The sequence below is a fragment of the Anticarsia gemmatalis genome, chromosome 11 (assembly GCF_050436995.1).
Source record: "Anticarsia gemmatalis isolate Benzon Research Colony breed Stoneville strain chromosome 11, ilAntGemm2 primary, whole genome shotgun sequence".
Taxonomy (NCBI): domain Eukaryota; kingdom Metazoa; phylum Arthropoda; class Insecta; order Lepidoptera; family Erebidae; genus Anticarsia; species Anticarsia gemmatalis.
This window is the reverse complement of record NC_134755.1, coordinates 10,092,654-10,115,835: the sequence shown is the minus strand read 5'-3', so window position 1 is coordinate 10,115,835 and position 23,182 is coordinate 10,092,654. Positions and strand designations below refer to the sequence as shown.

Sequence of the window (23,182 nt, the reverse complement as noted above, 5' to 3'; positions counted from 1 at the left end):
CGATGGGATACAATATTCAGAATTCAGATCATCAGTGATCCGCAAGCTTATGTAGCCGACGCGACGGCTTACTTGTTATTAATAAATCTACTTGTTATTAATATATCTATCTTGTTATTAATAATTCTCTTCGATTTCATTTTGGAAATACACAGAATGTTTAATTACAAATTAGATAAATCGTACAAGCTAAATCTCTCTACAAAGTTGATGGACAATGTCAATACGTTTTCCGCCAACCAAATCACAACCCAGGACCCATAACCGTTCGAAATAAAGTCAGTAAAAGTAAGTACATACCATGAGGTAGCAACAGCTTCCCCCTGCCGGCGCTGTTGCTCCAGCAGCGTGGGCAGCGCAGCAGTCCTGAGCGCTCGCTCGCACTCCGTGGCCTCGGCCAGCAGCAGCACGTACTCGTTGTGTGCCCGGTGCAGGCGGCGACACGCCTTGCCGTACTTGTCGCGAGTCTCGTCCAGCTTGCGACCCCCTCGGCTTGTTGGACCTGGAAGTGGAAATGGAAACCATAAGAACAGGCACCTTAAATACTTTTAAACACTTTAGGAACTTGGCTTTAAGAATATGGAATATATCTGCAATATTATGGTTTAATTCTGAAAAAAAAAATGTTTGCTAGCAAGCCAGTTTTATGCTTAAGTTGTATGAATTGATAGTTAATCTCTGGACTATTCATTTACTAACATCTTCGGTTGGTTTAGATTTCATTGGCCAACGCCCTTTTTATGATGCGTATTGCGGTACCTATTATCATATTGCGACGATGACGACATTATAACGTTAAATCAATAATCCGCCCAAAACAACTACAACCAAAAAAACATGCTTATTTAGCAAGAAACTAGGTACACTAAATTAGCCGGTAAATACAACTACACCGATTAATTATGCTGTGGTTAAGAATAAGTGCTTTACTTGCTTTCATTAGCATATGAGCTACTTGTGTTATTAACACCTAAAGGAGAAAACGTACAACAATATGAAAGTTAAACCAATAAACATAGTAGGTATATTCTTACAAAAATAAGGTTATCCGAAATGATTCGCCGCTTCAATAGATTTGAACGATTTAGCTTAGTCACGATGACTATTAGATGTGGTAAAACATTATAGTCAAATTAATGAATGAACTGGTAAAACAATTAGCTTATCATAGGGAATTAAGAACCTAACTGCCTCTATGGTCACTACCTTGCTTCAAACACTACCTATTACCTAAGTAGATAGTAGTGTAACAGCGGCTTTATCACGAAGTCTTCGGACCCCATCCCAGGATCAAGCAAAGTCCTTGTTTTTAGTTCAGTAGCTCAAAGCTTGGTAACGTGCTTGATTAAAGTACTAAGCTGACTTATACTTTGTAAATGGCGAACCGAGTGTGTATTTTATGCATCTTTGGCTGCACCTTCGAGGATTGTTAATAAAAGGAAAATATACTACACCTACATTTTAGGTAGTTTTCCTCGAACTTGGTCCTCATTTGTTTGTAAGATTCAAGACACTTTTGGTACTCGCTCTGCTTCCTCTGCACCTCCTCTGACAGCTGCGGGCAATAGAAAACATATTTTTAAACAGTGTTTCAATATTCTCCCAAGTTTCAAACATCACACTTAATAATAAACACGTGGCAATAATGATTACTCGTAACTTTTGAAAGATCGACAAATCTGAGCTAACATGTTATGCTTAAGTACTATTTAAAGTAATAAAATTATACTAAAAGATCTTTCCATCTCACTATTATAACCTTAAAATACAAGCCAATACAATACAACTAAAATATATAGTTCAAAAAGATCAAAATCAGAACAAATAAATACAAATTCGGGGTTCGTACCAGGTGTTTGTACTGAACGTCGTATAACCAGTCAATCTGGATATCTATAAAAGGACACTGCGCAGACAAAGTAACCTGCCCAGCAGGAAAATTACGTGGCAAACCATTTATTTTCCAAAACGAACCAGTTTTTCTCAACATAATCATAAATGTTATAAATTCGCGCGGATACACGCATCTATTAAGAAATCTACATATTATTACCTAATTTGCTATACATATTTTAACACTGCAACTTCGGTTGATATAACAAAAATATGATTTCGTATGGTATACAGAAATCAACTTGAAAATCTGACAGTATAGTTTTATTTTCAACATAAGAAAGAGACTTTTCTATTCCTCGTGTAAAGCTCTCCATTTCTATTATAATATATAGACAAAATTAGAGCTTTCGATATACGTAATAAATCAAAAGAAAATTTCACAATATCAGGGTTTAATTAGGAGAGAAACTCATCCATAAGCGCGAACTTAAAGCAATAAATCTGCAATGAAAACAGATGCGTTTGAATAACAAACGATCAGCGAAGGTGTGCGTGCGCGCAACTGTGGGACGTACAAATCAGTCGGCTGTAGAGATTTATTCGCGCACCGTGCCTCAACGAACTCGGTGTTTAGCTCGACAAACATACATCACTGGGCCGACTAATTCATTTGTTACACTTCTGTCTGCAGTTTAGTTTAGAGTTTATTTATTTATCTTGTGAAATAATTATAAATGCTAGTACTAACTTTGATAAGGTATATTTAATTTAAAATGTATTACATGAGTTGTTGAAATCGTCTCATTAGGAGGAGGCTTATGCAAGGAAACGACTAAAGCTCTGAATGAGAAGAATATACGTTACTTATTTTTTAAAAGTAACTTATGAAGATTTTTCTAATTAACAGTGTGTAAACGACAAACATCAAGATTAAAAGGCCCATGGTATATTCGAATTCTCAAGAATATTGTAATCGAATTTCTCGCATCGAGTACCTATCTACATAGCATAAGCAACACTTTTTACTAAAATCATATGCATCCTGTTGACACACGCACATTAAATCAAGAGTATTTTTTCTATAAAAAATAACTCGCAATAAAAAACATGCGCAAATCTCTACACATAAATAAACAGTAATGTAGACGTATAAACATTTAGTATTTATCTGGGAAACCGCATCTGACTGACGTTTCCTTTGCAAGAGTGCCTCTTCGCATCTCATAAATAAATGTAGTGTTCAACTGACGACAGTCTACGCCATATGAGTAGTATTGATGTAATAAGTACTGGTTTTTTCTATTTATGGTGGATTCAAATATAAAGCTTAGATTGTGAGGTTCTCTCTTATCTATCTATCGTATGGTTAGTGTTCAACCTAGTGTCAAAGTTATTCAAGCCGCCAGCAAGGCCTTTGACATGGTTTATCGACTATTGTCTTAATTGACAAGAACCGGGACCGACTTTTTACGTGCCCTCCGAAGCACGGAGACGCTCGGTCACCCCGTCTATAGAATGACCGCGCCAACGGTTTCTTAACCCACAGATCGTTCACCGACCGGTGAGCACAACTGGCTATGTTTCAAACTTTTGCAGGGATGGCTATGCTTCCGTTTGCCGTACCATTAGAAAGCCTTCTTAACGAGTGACCATCATACACATAATTATAAAAAATATATATATTAAATGGACAAACAAAAAAACTATTTTCTTTATTTGATTCGAAGCTATAGCAATTAGCAGATGTCTTAATTTTAGATTTCAATTGTGCTAATTAGCAACAAGGACCTTTGAAGCCTAAGCTAGGTATAAATTAAATAGAAATTATAATAAATTGTAATTACATAACAGACATTGCAGAAGGATTACTTACTTATAATGCAAATAGAGTCATTTTATTAATAAAAACAAACCTTGAATAAAACAATATTGGAAATTACCGCCATTAAAATTCGTTCCACAAACTAGATGTTCCAGTGAACTATGAAAGTTTTTCTCACGGCTTTACTCGCGATAATAATAATTACTTCAAGTTAATGACACGTATGTTTCTCCCGACTATTAGAGCGTGCAAGTTATAAACGTTTTTACAACACCTATTAACAATTAAATGCTAATCTCAAATTGCTTCTTTGGTACAAAAAATATTCTTCCTACTGCGATGATTTCAATGTTAATATTCATTAAGTATATGAATTATGCATTATGACGGCACGGTTATGCAATTCACTCCTTATTGAGGTTGAATAATAACTTTGTGTTGTTTACTTTTATGATTCTAGTTTATAAATAACTTATATAAAACACGCACTATGATTATGTGTTAGGTTTTATAGTAAAGCCAGCCATAGCCATATAGGCAAGCAAGTTGCTGAGAGGCAATTCCTGATTACTATGGACTTTCAACACAACTTAGCTATCGAGAAAATGTGTCTGAAAATCCGATCAGCGCCCCTAGCGGATATCGTAGAAACTAATTGTTCAGTAGATGTTTTTGCTGTCAGATTTTCGATAATAGTTATCTAATAAGATAATAGTGATAGTAGTAATATAATAGTACCGACTAAGAGAATTGTTCTACAGCCTGACAGCCCTTCCACTTGTTAAATATCAAAAGATAATTAAAGGTTAAACTCTGATGTCATTACTTCCTAAATGTTAGTAACTGATCTGATGTCATAGGTACATTAGGTACCAATTAATATTAAGGTTACATGAGTAATTTATACATTGAATGCAAGGTAAATTATAATAAAAAGACTTTGTAACCGAATAGAAGAGTTTAAAAAGCCAATAGTTAAATTGCTAATTTACAATGACCCTGCATTGACCTGACTTCAACCTTTCAGACGATAAAAACCGCGTCACTTAGTGTGCCATTTTTAAAAAGTTCAAACGTCAAATCGTTTATTTTTAAACGGCCAGTAAAATCTGTTACCAGCCAGTAAACAAAGAAGATTGAAATAAAAAAGCTTTTAATCAATTGCTAAATGCTTTTAAAGAATAACAGATACAACAGCGTATGGATTACAGTGAACGATAATGCTTTCTATATTCATATCACAATCGCCCACGGATTTTTAAAGATTTAGTTCGTATGTATGGTATGACTAACAAGGAGTAGTGTTATAAAATTCGGGCGTCTCGAACAAAACAAAAGATCACGTGCTTCAAACATTGTTCCACATTGTTTTGATAGATATTTTTAACAAGTAGCACATGTGTTATGTGCTGTAAATAACTATAGCGATATTAGCTATGTACAACTTGTCATGCCCGTATATAGACAACTAGCTGACCCGCGCAACTTCGCTTGCGTCACATAAGAGAGAATGGGTCAAAATTGTCCCCGTTTTCGTAACATTTTTCACCCGTACTCTGCTCCTAATGGTAGTAGCGTGATGATATATAGCCTTATAACCTTCCTCGATAAATGGACTATCTAACACTGAAAGAATTTTTCAAATCGGACCAGTAGTTCCTGAGATTAGCGCGTTCAAACAAACAAACAAACAAACAAACAAACAAACAATCAAACAAACAAACAAACAAACTCTTCAGCTTTATAATATTAGTATAGATAATAGACTTTCACGTTCGCTTGCACGTGCATCTCTGCCAAATAAACGAGGAAACTTGAAACTTGTTATAAATATTATTAGAACAATACCGATAAATAAATCAATAAAATGTCTTATGATGGAAAACTCGACTCGTAACTTCTGATATTGCCCATAAAAACGTCAGGAAAAGAGATATTTTTCGATTCGTATATCGGCAAAATAACCCTTGGGGGAAGAAAACAAACAAATCGTTAATTTCATACAAATACATGTATAATTTCGACATGTAGTCTGGCGCTGGTCGAACATCGCGCCAGTGTTCGTCATCCGGAAATATTTGGAATTACATTGACTTGTCTGTGCCTCATCGATGTAGTTGAATGTCAATTTTAAAATGTAATGATGTTCGAAAGCATTTTCATTTGTCCATTGCTTAATTGAAGTATTATTGCTTATTAAAATATCAGTCTTATTATAGTCTTACGAAACTAGACTGTAAGAATAAGACATATTATGTGTAAATCTATATTAATCTAGTTGTAATTAACGCCTCCATCTGTCAAAAAAATCATATGATTTTTTTTTATAATATTGACTAGCTGACCCGCGCAACTTCGCTTGCGTCACATAAGAGAGAATGCGTCATTTTTTTTCCCGTTTTTGTAACATGTCTCGTTGTTACTCCGCTCTTTCTGGTCGTAGCGTGATGATATAATGATGCGTTCAAACAAACAAACAATCAAACAAACAAACTCCTCAGCTTTATAATATTAGCTTAGATAATTCTGTATGTTATTCTAAAATGTATTATGTATTATGATATGAACTATCATGATCTAATAGAGATTGTCTTGTAATTGATAAAGCATTTGGTGAGGTCATTCTGTAGATGGGTGACCGCGTAGTAGTATTTGAACTGAGCGTTTCCGTGATTGCACTCTAAAGTCAGTCACGGTTGTTATCAATTATCTTAATATCAATCCATAAATTACGGTTTTATATTTTAAAAAACTAATCTTACTAATAAGTGCGATTTAATACTAACCTTAGAATACAATACCTACTATTATCATACAATTATTGTTGTCGCGCTGAAAAGCACGTTTTATTTTTCTCAAAGAGCTGCGATAAATAAACGCGTCCGATCGCTTCCAATTTCAAAGTGCTAATGGGGAGCCGCTGCCGCCGACGCGCTATTTATAGGGACGCTGCCCACGCCGCCGCGGCCGGCCCGTACCGTGCCGCAATACTAATATCGTGATATCTCCTAAACTATATGTCTAAATAACACACTGTAAACTGCAAAAATAATCTAAATTAAATGCCCGTGATGATGAACTTACTTATTTTGATAAGGATATATGTATTATTGGTTATATCACCAGTTAAACATCACCCAACGAATTAAATGTTTTTTTAATACAGAAAAGTAGTTTTTGTGACTTAAATAAAAAAGCTGGATATATGTCATCGCGGACTTTTTTGTAGAACTAATAAAGACCAATGTTTTTGCTATACATTGTTCTTACTTGTATCCAACGGTATAAGCGGCGCACGCACAAATGCAATCTTCAATTAGATTTTTTTTCTGACTTCTTGGACATAAATCGCTATAACTCAGCTAATATAGTTTCAATGTATTTCAATTATATATAAAAACCTGTCGGAGAAAATACTCTTTCTATTAGTGAAAACCGCATCAAAATCCGTTGCGTAGTTTTAAAGTTTTATGCATACGAAAGGACTACAGACAAAATGGGCGACTTTGTTTTATACTATGTAGTGAATACGCATTGTGCCTGTTTTATGGGTCAAATTACCTAAAATGTATTTAACAAAATGACTTCATCATTTAAATTCAAAGACGAATAAGTAGTGATGAAGCTGACAAAAAATCATAACACATCATCATTAGATGATTCACACAGCCATTATAGCCCTACGGCATAAATCATCAAATTTTAATGTCGTTCAAATTAAATTCGTATTAAGTAAAAGAATATTATAATCATTTGAGCTTGAGAACGTGCGAAAATGTTAAATCAACTATTAATCTTACTCAAGGAAATTGATTTAAATTAATTTTATTGTATTAAAGAATGAACATACCTCTATATCTTTAAATACCGTATATAAGAATACGTTTACAAGGCTGTAACTTAATTAATCTGTTGATTGATTTAATCATTGGTATTTTAAAAAAATACTCAACTATGGCACTAATTTTAACAGCTAGAATTATTCTTCGTTTCGATTTAGTCCAGATGAATATCATAGTTATCGCATAACAACTAATATAGAAACAATAAAACACAGATAAAATACGTAAAAATAAATCATAATAACAGGACTTTGTGTTCAGCACATAATTCGCAGCTAACGGCAACACACATCAATAAAAAAACTATCCAAGACTGGTTTCTTCGGAGAAAAGTAGCTTTATGAAGACGTTAAAGTTTTGATCTTTAGATTGTTTATACACGACAACTTATGTTTTGTGTCTCTACATATAAAAAAAAACAATATTACTATAAAAAACTAAAACTCATACTTATAAAAACTCTTCTGCTACTGAGTGTGTGACTGATGGACAAAGCCGAAATTACTGAGGGTAGAAAGTTGAAATTTGGCATGAAGACTCCTTAGGAAGTGTAGAGGAGCACTAAGAAAGGATTATTGGAAATTCCATACCGAAGGCAGTGAAATTCCACGCAGGCAAAGCCGCGGGTGGAAAACTACCTTCCCAGTCTACCCACAAAATAAAACACACTGCCCGTTACAATATGTAAAAGGAATGAGAAGGACATAATTCGAAGCGCTGAATTAATAACATTAAAATCCGAAAGAATGCTTTTTAAGTTAAATTTATAAATAAACACCTTGAAATTGCTTCCTTATTACATTTTGATGAAGTATAAGTAATAAGCGAATCACAAAATACGTTATCGTGGTATTTTTAAGAAATATTTGATGTAACGAATAACGTAGAGTATAGGCAGAGATGTATGAAATGCATACTGGTTTCGCCATCAAGTCTCTTGTGGTAGGGACTTGCTATGCCTTACCATTTACCGGGTATGTTACCAAACTCCGGGCTGCATGCATTAAATATACTAATGTAAATTAAAAAAGACCAATAGCACTTTACTCGATCCGGGCATCGAACCCGATGTCTCATGGTCAGCAGTCGGATACACTACTGACTGCACCACAGAGGCAGTGAAATAACGAACAAATATGCTATATAAATTTCATTACTATCAGTATCGCCAAATGTTACCTTTGAGAGCAGAGTAAGGTAATTCATCAAGAATCATGTCATAAGTAGTGATATGACGCAACAAGCCCAAAAATAAAGATTATCTTTTGTAAAACTTAAGGTAACACAGACCTTGATATTGTTATTGATCTCGTACAATAAATATCCGTGTATCGCTTCATTATGTAATTTAAACGTAGGCTGTCAAATCAATATAAATATAACCCTATCTTTACCGAGTGACTGACTGACTGCTGGACAACGTACTGCTGAAACTACTGAGCGTAGAGAGTTGAAATTTGGTATAAAGATTACTTAGGAAGTGTAGAGGAGCACCTGCTACAAATTTCGATAATCAAACATTTTATCATTTATCCGTCCCACGCCTTGCTTTCCCTCCCTCGTTCAGGTGGAAACCCTTGTCCAGTCAAAATCCTTCCACAACCATACCTATTCGCTATTCTACACAATCTATTTTTAAACATTTACAAAACGTTAATGGATCGCAATTTAAGTGAAAACGTACAAAATTCTGCGCCTTTTTCTTTTTAGACGAGAAGAAAGTGAAATCGATCAATCGTGCATAAATATTGGTATACAATGTTAAGAAAAGCGTAAATACACGTAATAACGTTTCGAAGAATGTGACTTGCACTACCGTTAACAACGCACAATGAGTACGGTAATTCTCGCAACATGATTGTCATGCTAATGGCTCTTCAGTGAAATAAATCTTCGTGGAAGCTGTTACTGTCAATTGTACCGTTTGTAAATGCATCCACCATATTATTGTTAGAAATTATTTGGTTATTAACTGAGACAATGTGACGCTAATACACACGCCACATGAAAACAGTATCTTTAGATGCGAAATTATCTTTAAGTCTGTATGCAAAAGCACATTCTTAAGACTTATTTAGCATACTTTTAACACGAAACAAACGCTGTTTAAAATATTCAACAAACAATGTTTTGAATTGTTAACCAATCACAACGACTATAAACAGTGGTGCAGAAATTGATTGGAATGTTAAAACAAAGAGGATAAATAAACAAAAATCACGTATGGCGAAGGACCTAGTGTAGGGCCGAGAGCAGTGCCTAGTGGTAAACCACTAACCACAAGCACAGTTCGTTGACTCAAAGACTCTCACTTTTACTACCTCACGAATATTTACTATCCTTAAATAAATCCACTACCTTTTAATACATAGAAAGATGGCCGATAACAAGCTCCAAGGTATTTTAGAATGTCAACGGTATCAAATGCCTAAGCGCATTTGCATTAAGAATGCCATCGATAGCTAGGAATTTAGCAAAGATATGTTTATGAATATCTTAATTTCGTAAACTCATTCGGTATGCGCATAGAGCATAAAATTATTTTGATACATATTTTTTAACACATCAACGCTATTTTCATTCTCTTTGTACATGGATAAAATAACAAATGAATATACTGTGTTTTTACGATTTCTTCATTATTTTTTAATACCTATCATCTAGATTCGCACATCTCATGACGCATGACTTTTATTTAGCAATGATCACCATTTTAAAGAATCAATAAATGTTATGTCTAATGTACGCAAATTAAGGCAACTAAGGAAAGATCAAGAGTGAAACCTTACGTTTTTATGTTTATAATTGGCAATCACTTAAGAGAAAGCGTCAGACTATGCAATAAATTGCATTAGTGTTGTGCAAGCAAAAACTTGTCAATAGTGTCGAGAAGCATAAGTTTCAACGGTTAGTAGGTGTCGTGAACAAAAGCAGAAAGTAACAATGTCGCATGTACGGAAGGAGACGAATAACGGTTTCCAAGAACGGTGTCTCACTACAATTTAAGCCTCGTTTTATGTGGAACGCAAGTTAGATAAGCAGTCTATATTTTTACTTTTACGATACAAATAAATCTCGCAGGTGTACGGCATCTGTAAATAGCTAACTGTTTGCGATGTAAAATTACGCTCGATTGTTGTGTACAGTAAGCGCAATTTACCTGTCACTGACCGTGAATGGCGTGAATGTTGACAATCGTCGGTAGTTAATAAGAGAAAGACTTCCTCGTGACTTGTACTAAACTGTGTCGAAGATACACAACAATTCTATTTGATTACCATTGCACTTTCTACACTTCTGTTTGTAATACCGGCGACGCATATCAACATTATTTGCAAATGGAACGGAAATAGTAAATTGGGTCGGTTGAATTTAGCAGCCAAGAGCGTGAAACTCCTGTTTCTATGAGACATTAGCAAGAATGTGCGCTAGATATTTATAAACACGCAACTCTATTGTCTGCGGTGACCCACATTGATCAGATGGGGCAACTCACACGCATACCATAGCTCCTCAAGAGGATATCTTGATTGTATTGTGCCCATCGATACGCATGATCGACTCAATTGAACATTGACGTCATGCAAAGAAATCAAATTTGTCGATAATGTAATTACTTATGATGAAGCACGTTATCGGAAATTATACTTTTGAGTTCGTTCAAAACTCGTTAATTCTATTTATGTACGCAAACAATGTTGACTCTCGCCATAAACGAATGCCTACAAGAAACATGGTTTTAATTATGGCAAATATTTGATCAACGATCATAAAATTAGCAGCGATGGCGTGCCGATTAAAAATTCCCACGTGGACGAAGATGTAAAAACAGCCATGCGTAAACATTATACTGAAACACAATCTTTAAGTAAATATTGACAAATTATGGAATTTACAAAGCAGGTATTACGGAACGGCGGCATATTAGAACTAAAGAATTCCTTTATGCATTTGACTTCCGAGAAGCGTCGGCAAAAGCAGGTCCCGTGAGAAAATAAAACCATTACTTATAAACTGACAGGCCAAATAACGGACAATATTGATGAAGTCTTAAAAACAAGCACCTAGCACATAAAACAATATTTTAATCGTCTTGTTAAATAACAAATTACTTTTACCAACATATTATTATTTTTAAATTTAATAAATTGATAATTTAAGTAAGTATGTAATTTCAGTGATTCATTCTTACCTACTGTCAAAACTAAAAGACAATAGTGACAAGTGACACTAATTAATTGCCCACACAGACCACAAGTTAAGAATTCCATGAAAAATTAGAATGTTAGTATACAAATCAAAACTAGTGTATAATAAGCAAACCACATTGACCTCCTTAAAACGTATCAAGGAAGGAATTAACTATTTACTCAAAACATTTCATCAGCTAAGAGGAAAATTAAAACGGTGTGACAAAACTGAGTGTACCAATACCGACTACACGGAGCAGTAATGACATTAACCAAGACGCTTTGAGCAACACCGCCGGCAGTAGAGAAAGCGTTTTTCGTGGAAACGATAAAACATGCTGTACTTTTTCAACTTTATTTAAGGAACCGTTCATAAAATAACCAAACTTGAACTTGGGATTATTATACCTCAGACATTTCAAACAAAAATGTATTGTATTTACATAATATCGTACGGTAATCGAGAGTCTGTGTAAACAACATTTTATAAAATCACGTAATTCGTATTCAAATGGTTGGGTTCGTAAATGTTATTACCAATATCGCTTCGTTTTAAGACTAATGTGAGGTCGTTGCTAGGTCGCATAAAATTTTCATTATTTACGAACAATAGACAAGCTTGAAAACTTCTTATGAACGGGTTGGCACCGATGAAGTTTCTAAATGTGGAAAAGTCGAGTTATACTTGCATGGTTCTTTTCCTACCAGACCCCATTAGCGTAGTTTGGCTTAGCTTTTTGATAATAACATATACTCGCTAACTTAGCTCTATTGTAAGCATAGAAATCGATTATCTTCTGAGGAAGCTTATGATTATTATCCAAATGGCACAAAACGTTTTACCAAGTCGTATAGATATAAATAATAACATTTGAGTATCATACAAAAATGTATATCCTATTTCCCATCGATCACAATCCGTAACCTTGAAATAAGCATAAATATCGATCAAAAACAATATAAATAGTGTAAAATAACACAGAAAGGATAAAAACAGGCTTAAAGCACCGAGCGATAAATGTCTGCGGTCACCGTATGAACGGAAAACAATTCATTTTACATTATATTGTCCTACCGAGTGATGGCCATTCTCTGAACTCGAAGCCGTCGAGCCCTGCCGGCCGCCATGTCTGCCTGCACTTCAAACACAACCGACAAAACGTATTTTATTTAATTGTGACACATGCGAAAGGTTTATCGTATTCTTTTTTATTCCAAATCAAATAGATACATGTCTATGTTCGATAGCAATGAATTCAACGGTTGAGTCAGTATTATGATTCCCGACTGGATTATTGGTTTCTTGAAATGTATTGCGTCAACCGGACCTATCCTTGGTCTGCAAATATTTGAATCATCAATGTTTTGTTCGCTTTAGCTGGTGCAGTACTAACACCCAGTCACCAATAGTATAAAATATTTGATCCATCGGAATGTAATTGTATAAAATACCACCACTAAATAAATGTTTCAAAGACGATAGTAGTAGTGAACAGCCAACAAAACAAGTGTAATAATAATCCATTATCACGTCTATAAAAGTGTCAGTTAATTTAAAATAGGAAAGGGAATGACTTTGCGAACAAGAATGTCGATCACATGGTCCCAAACACGTCTGGCTAGCTTTTTTAATTGGACTTTGGACTATGAGTCACTGGCTGTGAGGGTAATTTCGAATGCAGTTGGCCATGTATCTGTGCACTTAGCGAGTAAAGGGATCGTCCTGGAATAACCTCAGGGCTGGTGACGCGATCCCGTTTAATATTCCAAGCGCATCCGATATGCGAACAAGACCCTGTTGGGTGTTTACTAGTAAAAACAAGCAAGTACAAACTTCTATAACAATTATTACCTACCTTGATTCTGCGTACTGTCAACCACAATTAGTCAGAAATTCACATTAAACATCAAAATTCAGCGAAAAGCTTTCATGATCGAACTATGTATCGTGTTCAACTATTCAAATAATTATTTTTCCTTTACGCTTGCAAAAAATGTCTCGTCAATGAGTTTAGAAGTTCAATGATCTATTCGATTGAACTGAAGCCTAAGTGGACCATTTATCAACTTTTAGCGTCGAGATCTTTATATAATTAATAATATTAGGTTGGGGAAAAAGTCTTTTCGTGTTATAGTATGTACGAACTTGTAACAAAATCTCTTTGGCTTCAAGAATCACAAATGAGTACACGGTTCATTAGGTTTCTTTCAGTGAGCTCGTGAGGTACCCAAATCGAGCTTTTTTGTGTAGAGACAAGATTTTATTACAAGTTCATACATACATACTATAAGAACGAAAAAGACTTTTTCCCCGACCTAATAGTTTATTTTATCATCAAAAAGAAGACAGTACAGTGCATTTCTTACAACTATATCGAGAAAGATACATATTTGACACAATGTACCCATGAAACGATGATATAGTATAGAGAGTTATGTCCAAAGTCCATCAGATTCACAAGCAAAAACTTGTATGAGGCAGGAAAAGCTTGCAGCTAGGCGTGGCTGCTTTCTCTAGCCACCCGGTCGCCTGCAGCTGGGCCGCCGCAGACGAGTGTGTGATATGCTCTACATAGCATGTCAAGCCAAAACGTTGTCAATACAAGGTTACAACACGCTGATTTATGATGCCGGTGTCTATTTACAGATTGATATTTAGGGCGATGTAGTAAATGGCTGTTTCAGATAGCCTCGTGTATTTGATTGTTAGAATAAAGTTTGGAATGTCAAGATGCTGTAGTTTGAGTTTTGCTATTTTAATTCGATACTTATGTAAATAATGTGCTTTAAGATTTTGATCTAAGATTGCTATCGATCTATATCGATATTTAAATTATACAAGTTTTTATAAATTACACCAATAAATAGATAGTATCCATTATTGAAATTCTATAATTTTTATACATTTTATTTTTATTATCATATCAGTCCATAATGTCCCACTTCAAGGTAAAGGCTTCCCGCTTTCCACCTATGTCTGCCTAAAGCTATTTAATGCCAATTTTAATTACGAGAGTCCAACTACAACTTTATACATATAGAAAATGAAAAAAAAACGCACACCTAACTAACCTATGTCATAATAACTAACTTCTTATGTTCAAATGTCAAACACTCGACACAAATTCGATACCACACTATCGAAAGTTAATAAAAACACTACATAAATACTTTTACCTACATTTACTAAAGACAGTGTTATATCAAAGTCATTGCAAATAATTTACAACTCATCTATACTAATATTATAAAGCTAAAGCTAAAGCTAAATTTGATTGTTTGTTTGTTTGTTTGAACACGCTAATCTCAGAAACTACTGGTCCGATTTGAAAAATTCTTTCAGTGTTAGATAGCCTATTTATCGAGGAAGGCTTTAGGCTATACATCATCACGCTACGACTAATAGGAGCAAAGCAGCAGTAAAAAATGTTACAAAAACGGGGAAAATTTTGACCCATTCTCTCTTAGGTGACGCAAGCGAAGTTGCGCCGGTCAGCTAGTACTAGTGAATGCAATCCCGATCTCGCGGGATCCCGATCTCGCGAGATCCCGTGTATTTTTTCGGGATCAATCCCGAAGCATAATATGACGAGATCCCGTTCGGGATTGTTTCAGCAGCTGGCTACATTGCAATAGACTTAAGATGCCGATTAGAAGCTCGTACTATTGATACACTTTGTATTTTAAGAGGCTACTTTCAAAATGCCATGTGATTACTTTTTATTTTGATCTCCTGGAGCTACACCTACTTTTTTGATTATGTTCATGTTATTACACCTGTGAATTATGTTACGTTGTTAGTAATATTCAAAAATAAAGGCTTTTATTTTCTTTCAAATAATAATTTATTGCATTCACCACACTATCACACGCATATTACATTAAACAAGCCGTTCGAATTGTATTATTTTTACTAACTAGACGGGATCCCGAAAATCTCGGGATCCCGCGGGATTGATATTTCTGATCGCGAGGGATCTCGAGTTGACGATCTCGAGTCGGGATTGCATTCCCTAGCTAGTACAGTATATAGGTACTTCAGAATTGAATTCTTTCCAAGTAAATTGCGGCAAGCAGTTATCTTTAAGTAGTACATATTGATAATCAGTGCGACTAGTGTAATGTAAGTCACATCATGAAGCTAATCTTTACTTGGTAGTCGTTATTATAAATAAGATAGTTTGTGAGCATGTATGTATTTTTGTTGCTCAATGAGACTAAAACTACTTAACGTATTTTGGTGAAATTTGGTACACAGATAGTTTATAACTTCAGTTAACACATAGGATACTATTCACTTCGGGAATCTTTTTACGCGAACGTTTGGTGTACGGTTAATTTGTATCAATTGACGCCAAAACTGCTAAACAGATTTTGATGAAATTTTTACACAGATAATTTATTACCTGAATTATCACATAGGTTGGATACTTTTTACCCTAATTTTTTTTTGACACATACAAAGTCGCGAGCAACAGCTAGTATATTCATATAAAAGCAGCACTGAGGTAGACATAGTAGGCAATAATGATTTCCTATATTACTGTGAATTATATCATTTATTTAAGTGTTTCCTTCTACAAGCCACAATTGAATATGACAAACTGTTCCTGAACAAACCACGGCCTTATTTCCTTTCCTAATAATATACGGTAAGTCATAAAATAAGTTTATAGATGTTTAATAAAGTTTAACACTTTGTTGTACAAAAATAGAGATATATTTGAATTCCTAAGTATTGTTGAAAAGTTACAGACTAGTTACATATATTATTTAATTTCAATGTTAAAAATAAACATTTGTCTTAACAAGTGCTTTTTTTCGAAACAAAAATACCATTGATAATTTCACAAAATGTAAAAAAAAAACAGTTTTCAATAAAAGTGTTTTCATAAAAAAGAAAATTAACCAAGCAACTAAAATAAACATGAAACAAGAAAAATAGACAAACACTTCTGAACCTGACAAAAAATCTGTAAATGGTACCAAATAAACGCTTGTCATGATTTCAAATGCACATGCCGATAAGCCAAATGCGTACATTTTTGCAATGCATGTAACACGCAATACCACCTTACTGTGTATAGAGAACAAGGAAAAAACATACTTTTTACTATAGAAAAGCAGGTCTTTGACCTACTAATGCACTATTAGTATTCACTTCATGTATCATGAATCAAAAACTTTTTTTCTGGATATTGGTAATAGGCAAAATGTATCGATGTGAGTGAAGCAGAAATTTGTAGGGATAGAAGCAAGGGTTATCAGGTCTATGCCTACTCCCAATGGAAAATGTCGTGAGTTGTACTCGTATGTAGTAGAAAAAAAAACAAACCAATGGGAATTCAAACCCATAAAAGTATGATAACGATAAACGTAATAGAGATTTTTAAAGATTTTTTTGATAAATCAGACTGTTTCAAAATTGAGAGATAAGTTTAGAATGAGAGAGTGATTTAAGTGAAAAGCGTGACCTTAAGAAGAAACCTAAAGGAGAAAACTGAGCACATGAACAATAAACATTTAGTATGTAAAGGAAAAGCTAGCCATTCATACAAAACAATCAAAGACCACTTGTGCCAAGTAATGAAGAATTACTAATTTCATTCTTGTAGTTTGTTTTCAATTTGAAAGAAAGCTTAGTTATAGCAGATCACAGGTTGTATGTAACCACTATATTTTGGCAGCAACTCCGCGTGAAAAGATTTTCTAGCGTAATAAGCTTTTCCTATTTGTCAGTCCAGTCAAACAATCACTAAAATGTTTGCGTAATTATATCAAAATCCATTCAGTCTTGTCGTTTTCATTATCCAAAATTTCGCATTTATATTAGTCAACCTGGTATAGATAAAGAAACACCTTGATCATGTCTTCATATTCATGGTCAATGATCCAGAGGTCTAGACGAAAATAGTATAACGCCGACAAACTAGCAGTCTTGTGACCGTACGGCCAATTTTATTAATCAAATTACACACAGATTGTTCATGGTTTGAACATTTCAACGAAGCGATACGACCACTGTATCTTATACACTTACTGACCAGTCAGTAATAAGCAAATGTGCCAAAGAGCTATTCTTTTATTTTCTTCCTTATTAAAATGTGCCAGAGTTCCTTTATTTTATTTCCTTATTAAAATGTGTCAAAGAGCTATTTTATTTTCTTTGTTATTACTTCTGTACTAAATAATAGTAAGCGATGACATCAGTGTTCAATTTCGCTTATTAGACGTAAAGTCGTAGACTGTTTCATTTAGCTTGGTGACTAATTGTTGCTCCAATTCAGTTTCTTTGAAGACCACAATAAACGTTATCATAAAAAAATATTACGAGTTAATTTTCACAGCGAATATAGAGCTTACAGACAAATCTTCATACAATTCTAGAAAGCTAAATGATCTACTCTGAAAATTTGTAGTCGGACAGTATAAGGAAAACCGGCACACTTATTTTGCTTGATCCAAATATATTAATTTCAGCAACTAAAAGCACGGTACGAATATTAAAGTAACAGAACTATGACAAAGGAAATCTCTCTACATTCTCATTCGATTCATTGAAGAATCTGGCGTAGCAACAATAGTATTATCCGCGGCGATAAAGCCGACTTAAAGTCGGTTGAGTCGAACACCGCGGGCTGTTCCCACGGCTACTTCTCGCACTCCACCAATTAGCCACACCAGGCCTACACTAAGCTATACTTAGTTGCCAATTTATTGACGCAAAAAATATACGATGATTCCAGCGAAGAATGTTCCCATTTAATTTTGAAAGCCAGTATTGTTTTTGAAATAAATTAGATTTTTAATAAAATACAATAAAACTTATACCTTTATATTTCTAGACGTGTCTTCAACGAATTTTAAAAAAAGATATAATCCGTCATTTGTTTACCCGATGTTTTTTTTTTTTTTTTTTTTTTAAATTAAAAAATCTTAAGAATTATACTTACAGAACTTTTCATAGAAAGAGAAAGTTGATATTGACTCATTACGACTTGATATTTAGCAACATATTTTAAAGACAATATCAAAGTACAGTTTTGCAAAGAAGACCGAGACACAATTGCAACATCCTACTAGATCTGTTGCTGAATACCGGTTCCACTCTTAACCAACAATTAGCTACATACAATTGTTTAATATGAAGGAGCTCGTGGCTAAGTAACAGCCGCACAGATCAATCATTCAGGTTGAGCTAGGCTTGTCATGGTTGATACGTGGATGGGTGACCATATTAAACACAGCGAGTTCCTGCGTATATCGCTGCACGTCGAATTGTGAGTCCCGGCTGCTATTTTTATCTTTGACAGTTGTTACCAGTAATCAGAAGTTTGAAAGTCTGGCAATCAGTCTCAACAAGAGGCATCGTGTTACAACTTTAGTAACTGGGTTGTGGAGGTCCAATGAGCAGTCGCTCAATGTACAATATTGTTATTCAGTTGCATTCAGTTAAATTGGAAGCAGACTCCAACATAGTTGAAAGAAAAGCTAGGCTGATGATGTACTGTATAATATTGCATAAAGGGTAGGTACCTAAACCTATCGGCACACGATAAAATAAGTAATTCCCTGGAAATTACCGCTTATTAGTATATTGCATGGAGTAGGTATCTTTAGGAGCAATATGTACGTAAATGCAACTTGCCTACTGGTTGTTTCAGTCATGTGATTGCAACTTGTGTACCGATTCGATGTGTCGCGCTCATTTACATTATCCATACTTGTTTAGTTTAATAAAGCTTATTTTAGAAACGTTTGTTTATTAGTGACACGAGTTAATCACATTCTGATAAAAGAAGGGAAAACTATTTGCCAATCTAAATAAGAATCGATTGGCATAAAATACAACTTGCCAACTTTTTCTCTAGATACCAAAAGTATTATTTCTATCATTTTAGTTTATATACTTCTTCTCCCTTCTGGATAAACACTAGAGAGAAGTGGGTCAAGTCTTCTTCCTAGTTTTTATACGTCCAAAGATACATCGAAATCAAACGATTTATTCATTTAGGTCAAATACAGACACTTATGATAGTCAAAAACACAGTAGGAAAAATTACCACCAGTTCGAAAAGCCACTCCACTCCACTCAGGAGAGCTGACAAGAAACTCCTGGCGATACGTTAAAAACTTCATGTCAAGATTTTTGTAAGGACTCTAAGCTTTCCTATTATGTCTGCAACGGACAGACAAACAAACAAGTTTTACAAAAAGTTATTTAGATTTGTGTGTAAGGCAAAGTCCATGCAAAGTCAGCATTGAAAAAGCCTTGACATAGTACGATGCGCTTCAGCGATACGTTCTGTAACCAATTGTTTGCGAATTTCGTTGTTCTAGTTATGCAATTGTAAATTGAATGATTGTTCAAAATCGTTGTAATTGGTATTGAAAACCTCTTGTACGAACTAAAGAGTGAAGTAAATAGAAAAAAATACCTTTTTGTCAACATAAACAAAAATATAATATATAATGGTAACAGTAGCATATTTTTATACTTGACACTTCTATTCTGTCCAATTTGAGCCTCATTTGCTAGCTTAATAGCATCGTGATAAAAAGTATAACAATTATTGATAAAGTATGAGTAAATTATGATAGACGTGGGATTCTTTCACAGACAATGACGGGCTATATCACTAGACTGTGCCAACTTTCATCTCAATATCTATATTAATAGTAGTTTATAGCTTTCGTATGGGTTAAGAACGGGACCTATTACTAATAGTCCCAGAGCCTACAACCAAAAGCATGTTTCATAGTAATACAACTCGAGCAGACTTCGCTGTGCGTCCTTCTCTATCCGTCTATTTGTCACCAGGCTGTATCTCATCAACCTTAATAGCTGGAAAGATGAAATTTTCACAAATGGTGTATTTCTGTTGCCGCTAAAAACAACGACAATAAAATGAATATTTAAGGGTAGCTCTCATACAAGAAACGTTTTTATGCCGATTTGTATGGATAATGATACAGAACCCTTCGTTCGCCTAACTTACACGCGGCCGGGTTTTTTCTATTTATATAGTACATTCATGATTTACGTCACTGTAGTGGTGTTTATGTATGTAATTAAAACTGAACACGCAACATAACACCACGGGTGAACTCGTAAATACCAACTATTTAATTTTTGTTGTTAATATCGCTGTTAAAAAAATAAAGACGCCATTTTTTTACGATACTTATCAATTTCAATGTATACTAACAATTTTAATACTTTCATATAAAAAATAAGCAGCTATACAACCCTCTTTTTCCCCTTTGGGGGTGAATAAACTAATGGAGGCGCATCTCTACACATATTTCTTCTTACAGTCCATAGCAAAAATATACCTATCAGAATATTTTTTTCTCCATACTCACTCAAAAATCATCCCACATTTCATACTAGGTTCAATGTAAAGCATTTTTCAATCGTCATCATAGACCTGTAAAGACGTCAGATCCGAAATATCTCTAAACACAAGTTCTTTTGTCGTAAACACCTTAGTAAACAGCACCTGACTAGAATAACATTATTTCCCTGTATACTAACGATTTACCGTCATGTACAAATTGTAAACAATCTGTCGAGGACGTTGACTGTTTGACTGTACGTATGTTTGTATGTATGTATGTATGTATGTATAGATGCCAGCACGTCCGCGATGATAACTAATACTGGCTAAGGCACTGAACCCTTTTGTTTTTGATACGGGTGCGCTCACAACTGCGCACTACTTTTTAAAAATAACGTTTACAGAAATCCATACTAATATTATAAAGCTGAAGATTTTGTTTGTTTGTTTGAACGCGCTAATCACAGGAACTACTGGTCCGATTAGAAAAATTATTTCAGTGTTAGATAGCCCATTTATAGAGAAAGGCTATAGGTTATATATCATCACGCTACGACCAATAGGAGCAGAGTACCAGTAAAAAATGTTACAAAAACGGGGAAAATTATGACCCATTCTCTCTAATGTGACTCAAGCGAAGTTGCGCGGCCAGCTAGTGTGCTTTATATAGTGACTAGTTAAAGTGAATTCGCAACATGACCTAATGTAGTCTTTGACCTCGACGAGACGCGACTAATGTCAAGGATCCATTTCAAAGCCATTCAAATCCTGTTCAAGGGAGCAAATACAACAACATTCCATTAAGTTCTCAGTTCGACGATGTTTGACATCGTAAATAAACACATAATAAAATGTCTCGAGGAAATGATTACTTCAACGAAAACGAGTGATCAAACAGCATTATCAGTTCACATCCGTAGGTGACTTAATAGAAATAACAAAGATAAATATAATTTAAGTACAACAGTAAGTAAACGAGAAAGTTCTTGGTATCGCGCGTGTTGCTACCAAACGTCGTCTATTTGCACAGCTAAACAAACCGTGTTGTTATCGGCAACCAGTCGGAGGAGACCCACCACCCCTCCTTCTTTAAAGTAATAATGAACTAATAAATGGTAATTGAGAAACGGATAAGAGCTCTCGATAAAATGGTGTTATGATGTTATATTATGATGACGATGTGCGCGAAGAAAACCAAACAGCCGTAGGAGCCGATGTCGCTATGAAACGGGACTGCTTGTTTGTTTAACTCGATTACACACTTGTGCTAACAGACTGCACCAATTTGATCGATCTCTTATAGAAACTGTGAAATAGATGAGAAAACAGTCATTGTAGAGCAGTTGTTTTTTATACAGAATTGTATCTGAAATTCGACAATGAGCGTAGGTACTGAAAATATTTGATGATGGTAGTTAATATGTAATTTGTCCGAATGCTCGAGACCAACACAGCATTTGTTGGGAAAAATTACATAATACCGTACATTTGCAAGAAAACTTGCTAAATTCTAGGTAATATTGGCAGCGTAAAGACAACTAACAGGTGATGGGCCCGCAACTTTCTACTACTTATGCAGCGAGTGATGTCATAGACGCACCTACAAAGGGCTTGACTGGAAATTCCGAATTGCTTAAAGACTGAGAATTGTTTGTCGGAAATTATAAACTACATACATACAAGACTTTTTCCCATAGGAGTAGGCAGAGACCAAACAACGGCACTCCGTACGATCCTTGCACACTTCCCTGGCCTTATTTACATCCATATATCTTGTCATACAGGACCGCCGTTGCGGGTACTAGAAATAATAAAATATTCGCCCAGAAATATATGTAAACACTAATTGTGAAAAGTGTTGCTCTTTTGCCATTTCTACAATATTATCAATAAAGCAAATCTATTTCTCAACACGCTGTTCTGTTTCTGTTTAGCAAAATTGCAAAATTTCTACACTATTAAACTTTGGGGGTCAAAAGTGTCAAATCTTTGGCAATTATTGTGATTAGATTCACGAAGAATCGTCCTAAATACATCCGGAAATATTACATAAGTGATAGATTATTGCAAAATTTATATTTGACGGAAACGAAACTAGTTAATTTATTCATATTTTTGTGGTTATTCAACAACCATACCGTAGTAACTATT

General features: G+C 34.7%; 1 protein-coding gene across 2 annotated transcripts in view; it reads right to left on the bottom strand.

Moving 5' to 3' along the window:
* Positions 1-23,182, bottom strand: part of FER (tyrosine-protein kinase Fer) — a 61,429-nt gene that overhangs the window by 15,964 nt on the left and 22,283 nt on the right. For both annotated transcript variants that reach the window (XM_076120222.1, XM_076120223.1), the window contains exons 3-4: positions 1,459-1,555; positions 301-502 (exon numbers count right to left, since the gene is read on the bottom strand). In XM_076120222.1, coding sequence (XP_075976337.1) covers positions 301-502; positions 1,459-1,555 — 299 coding nt within the window. The remainder of the gene's footprint in view (positions 1-300; positions 503-1,458; positions 1,556-23,182) is intronic.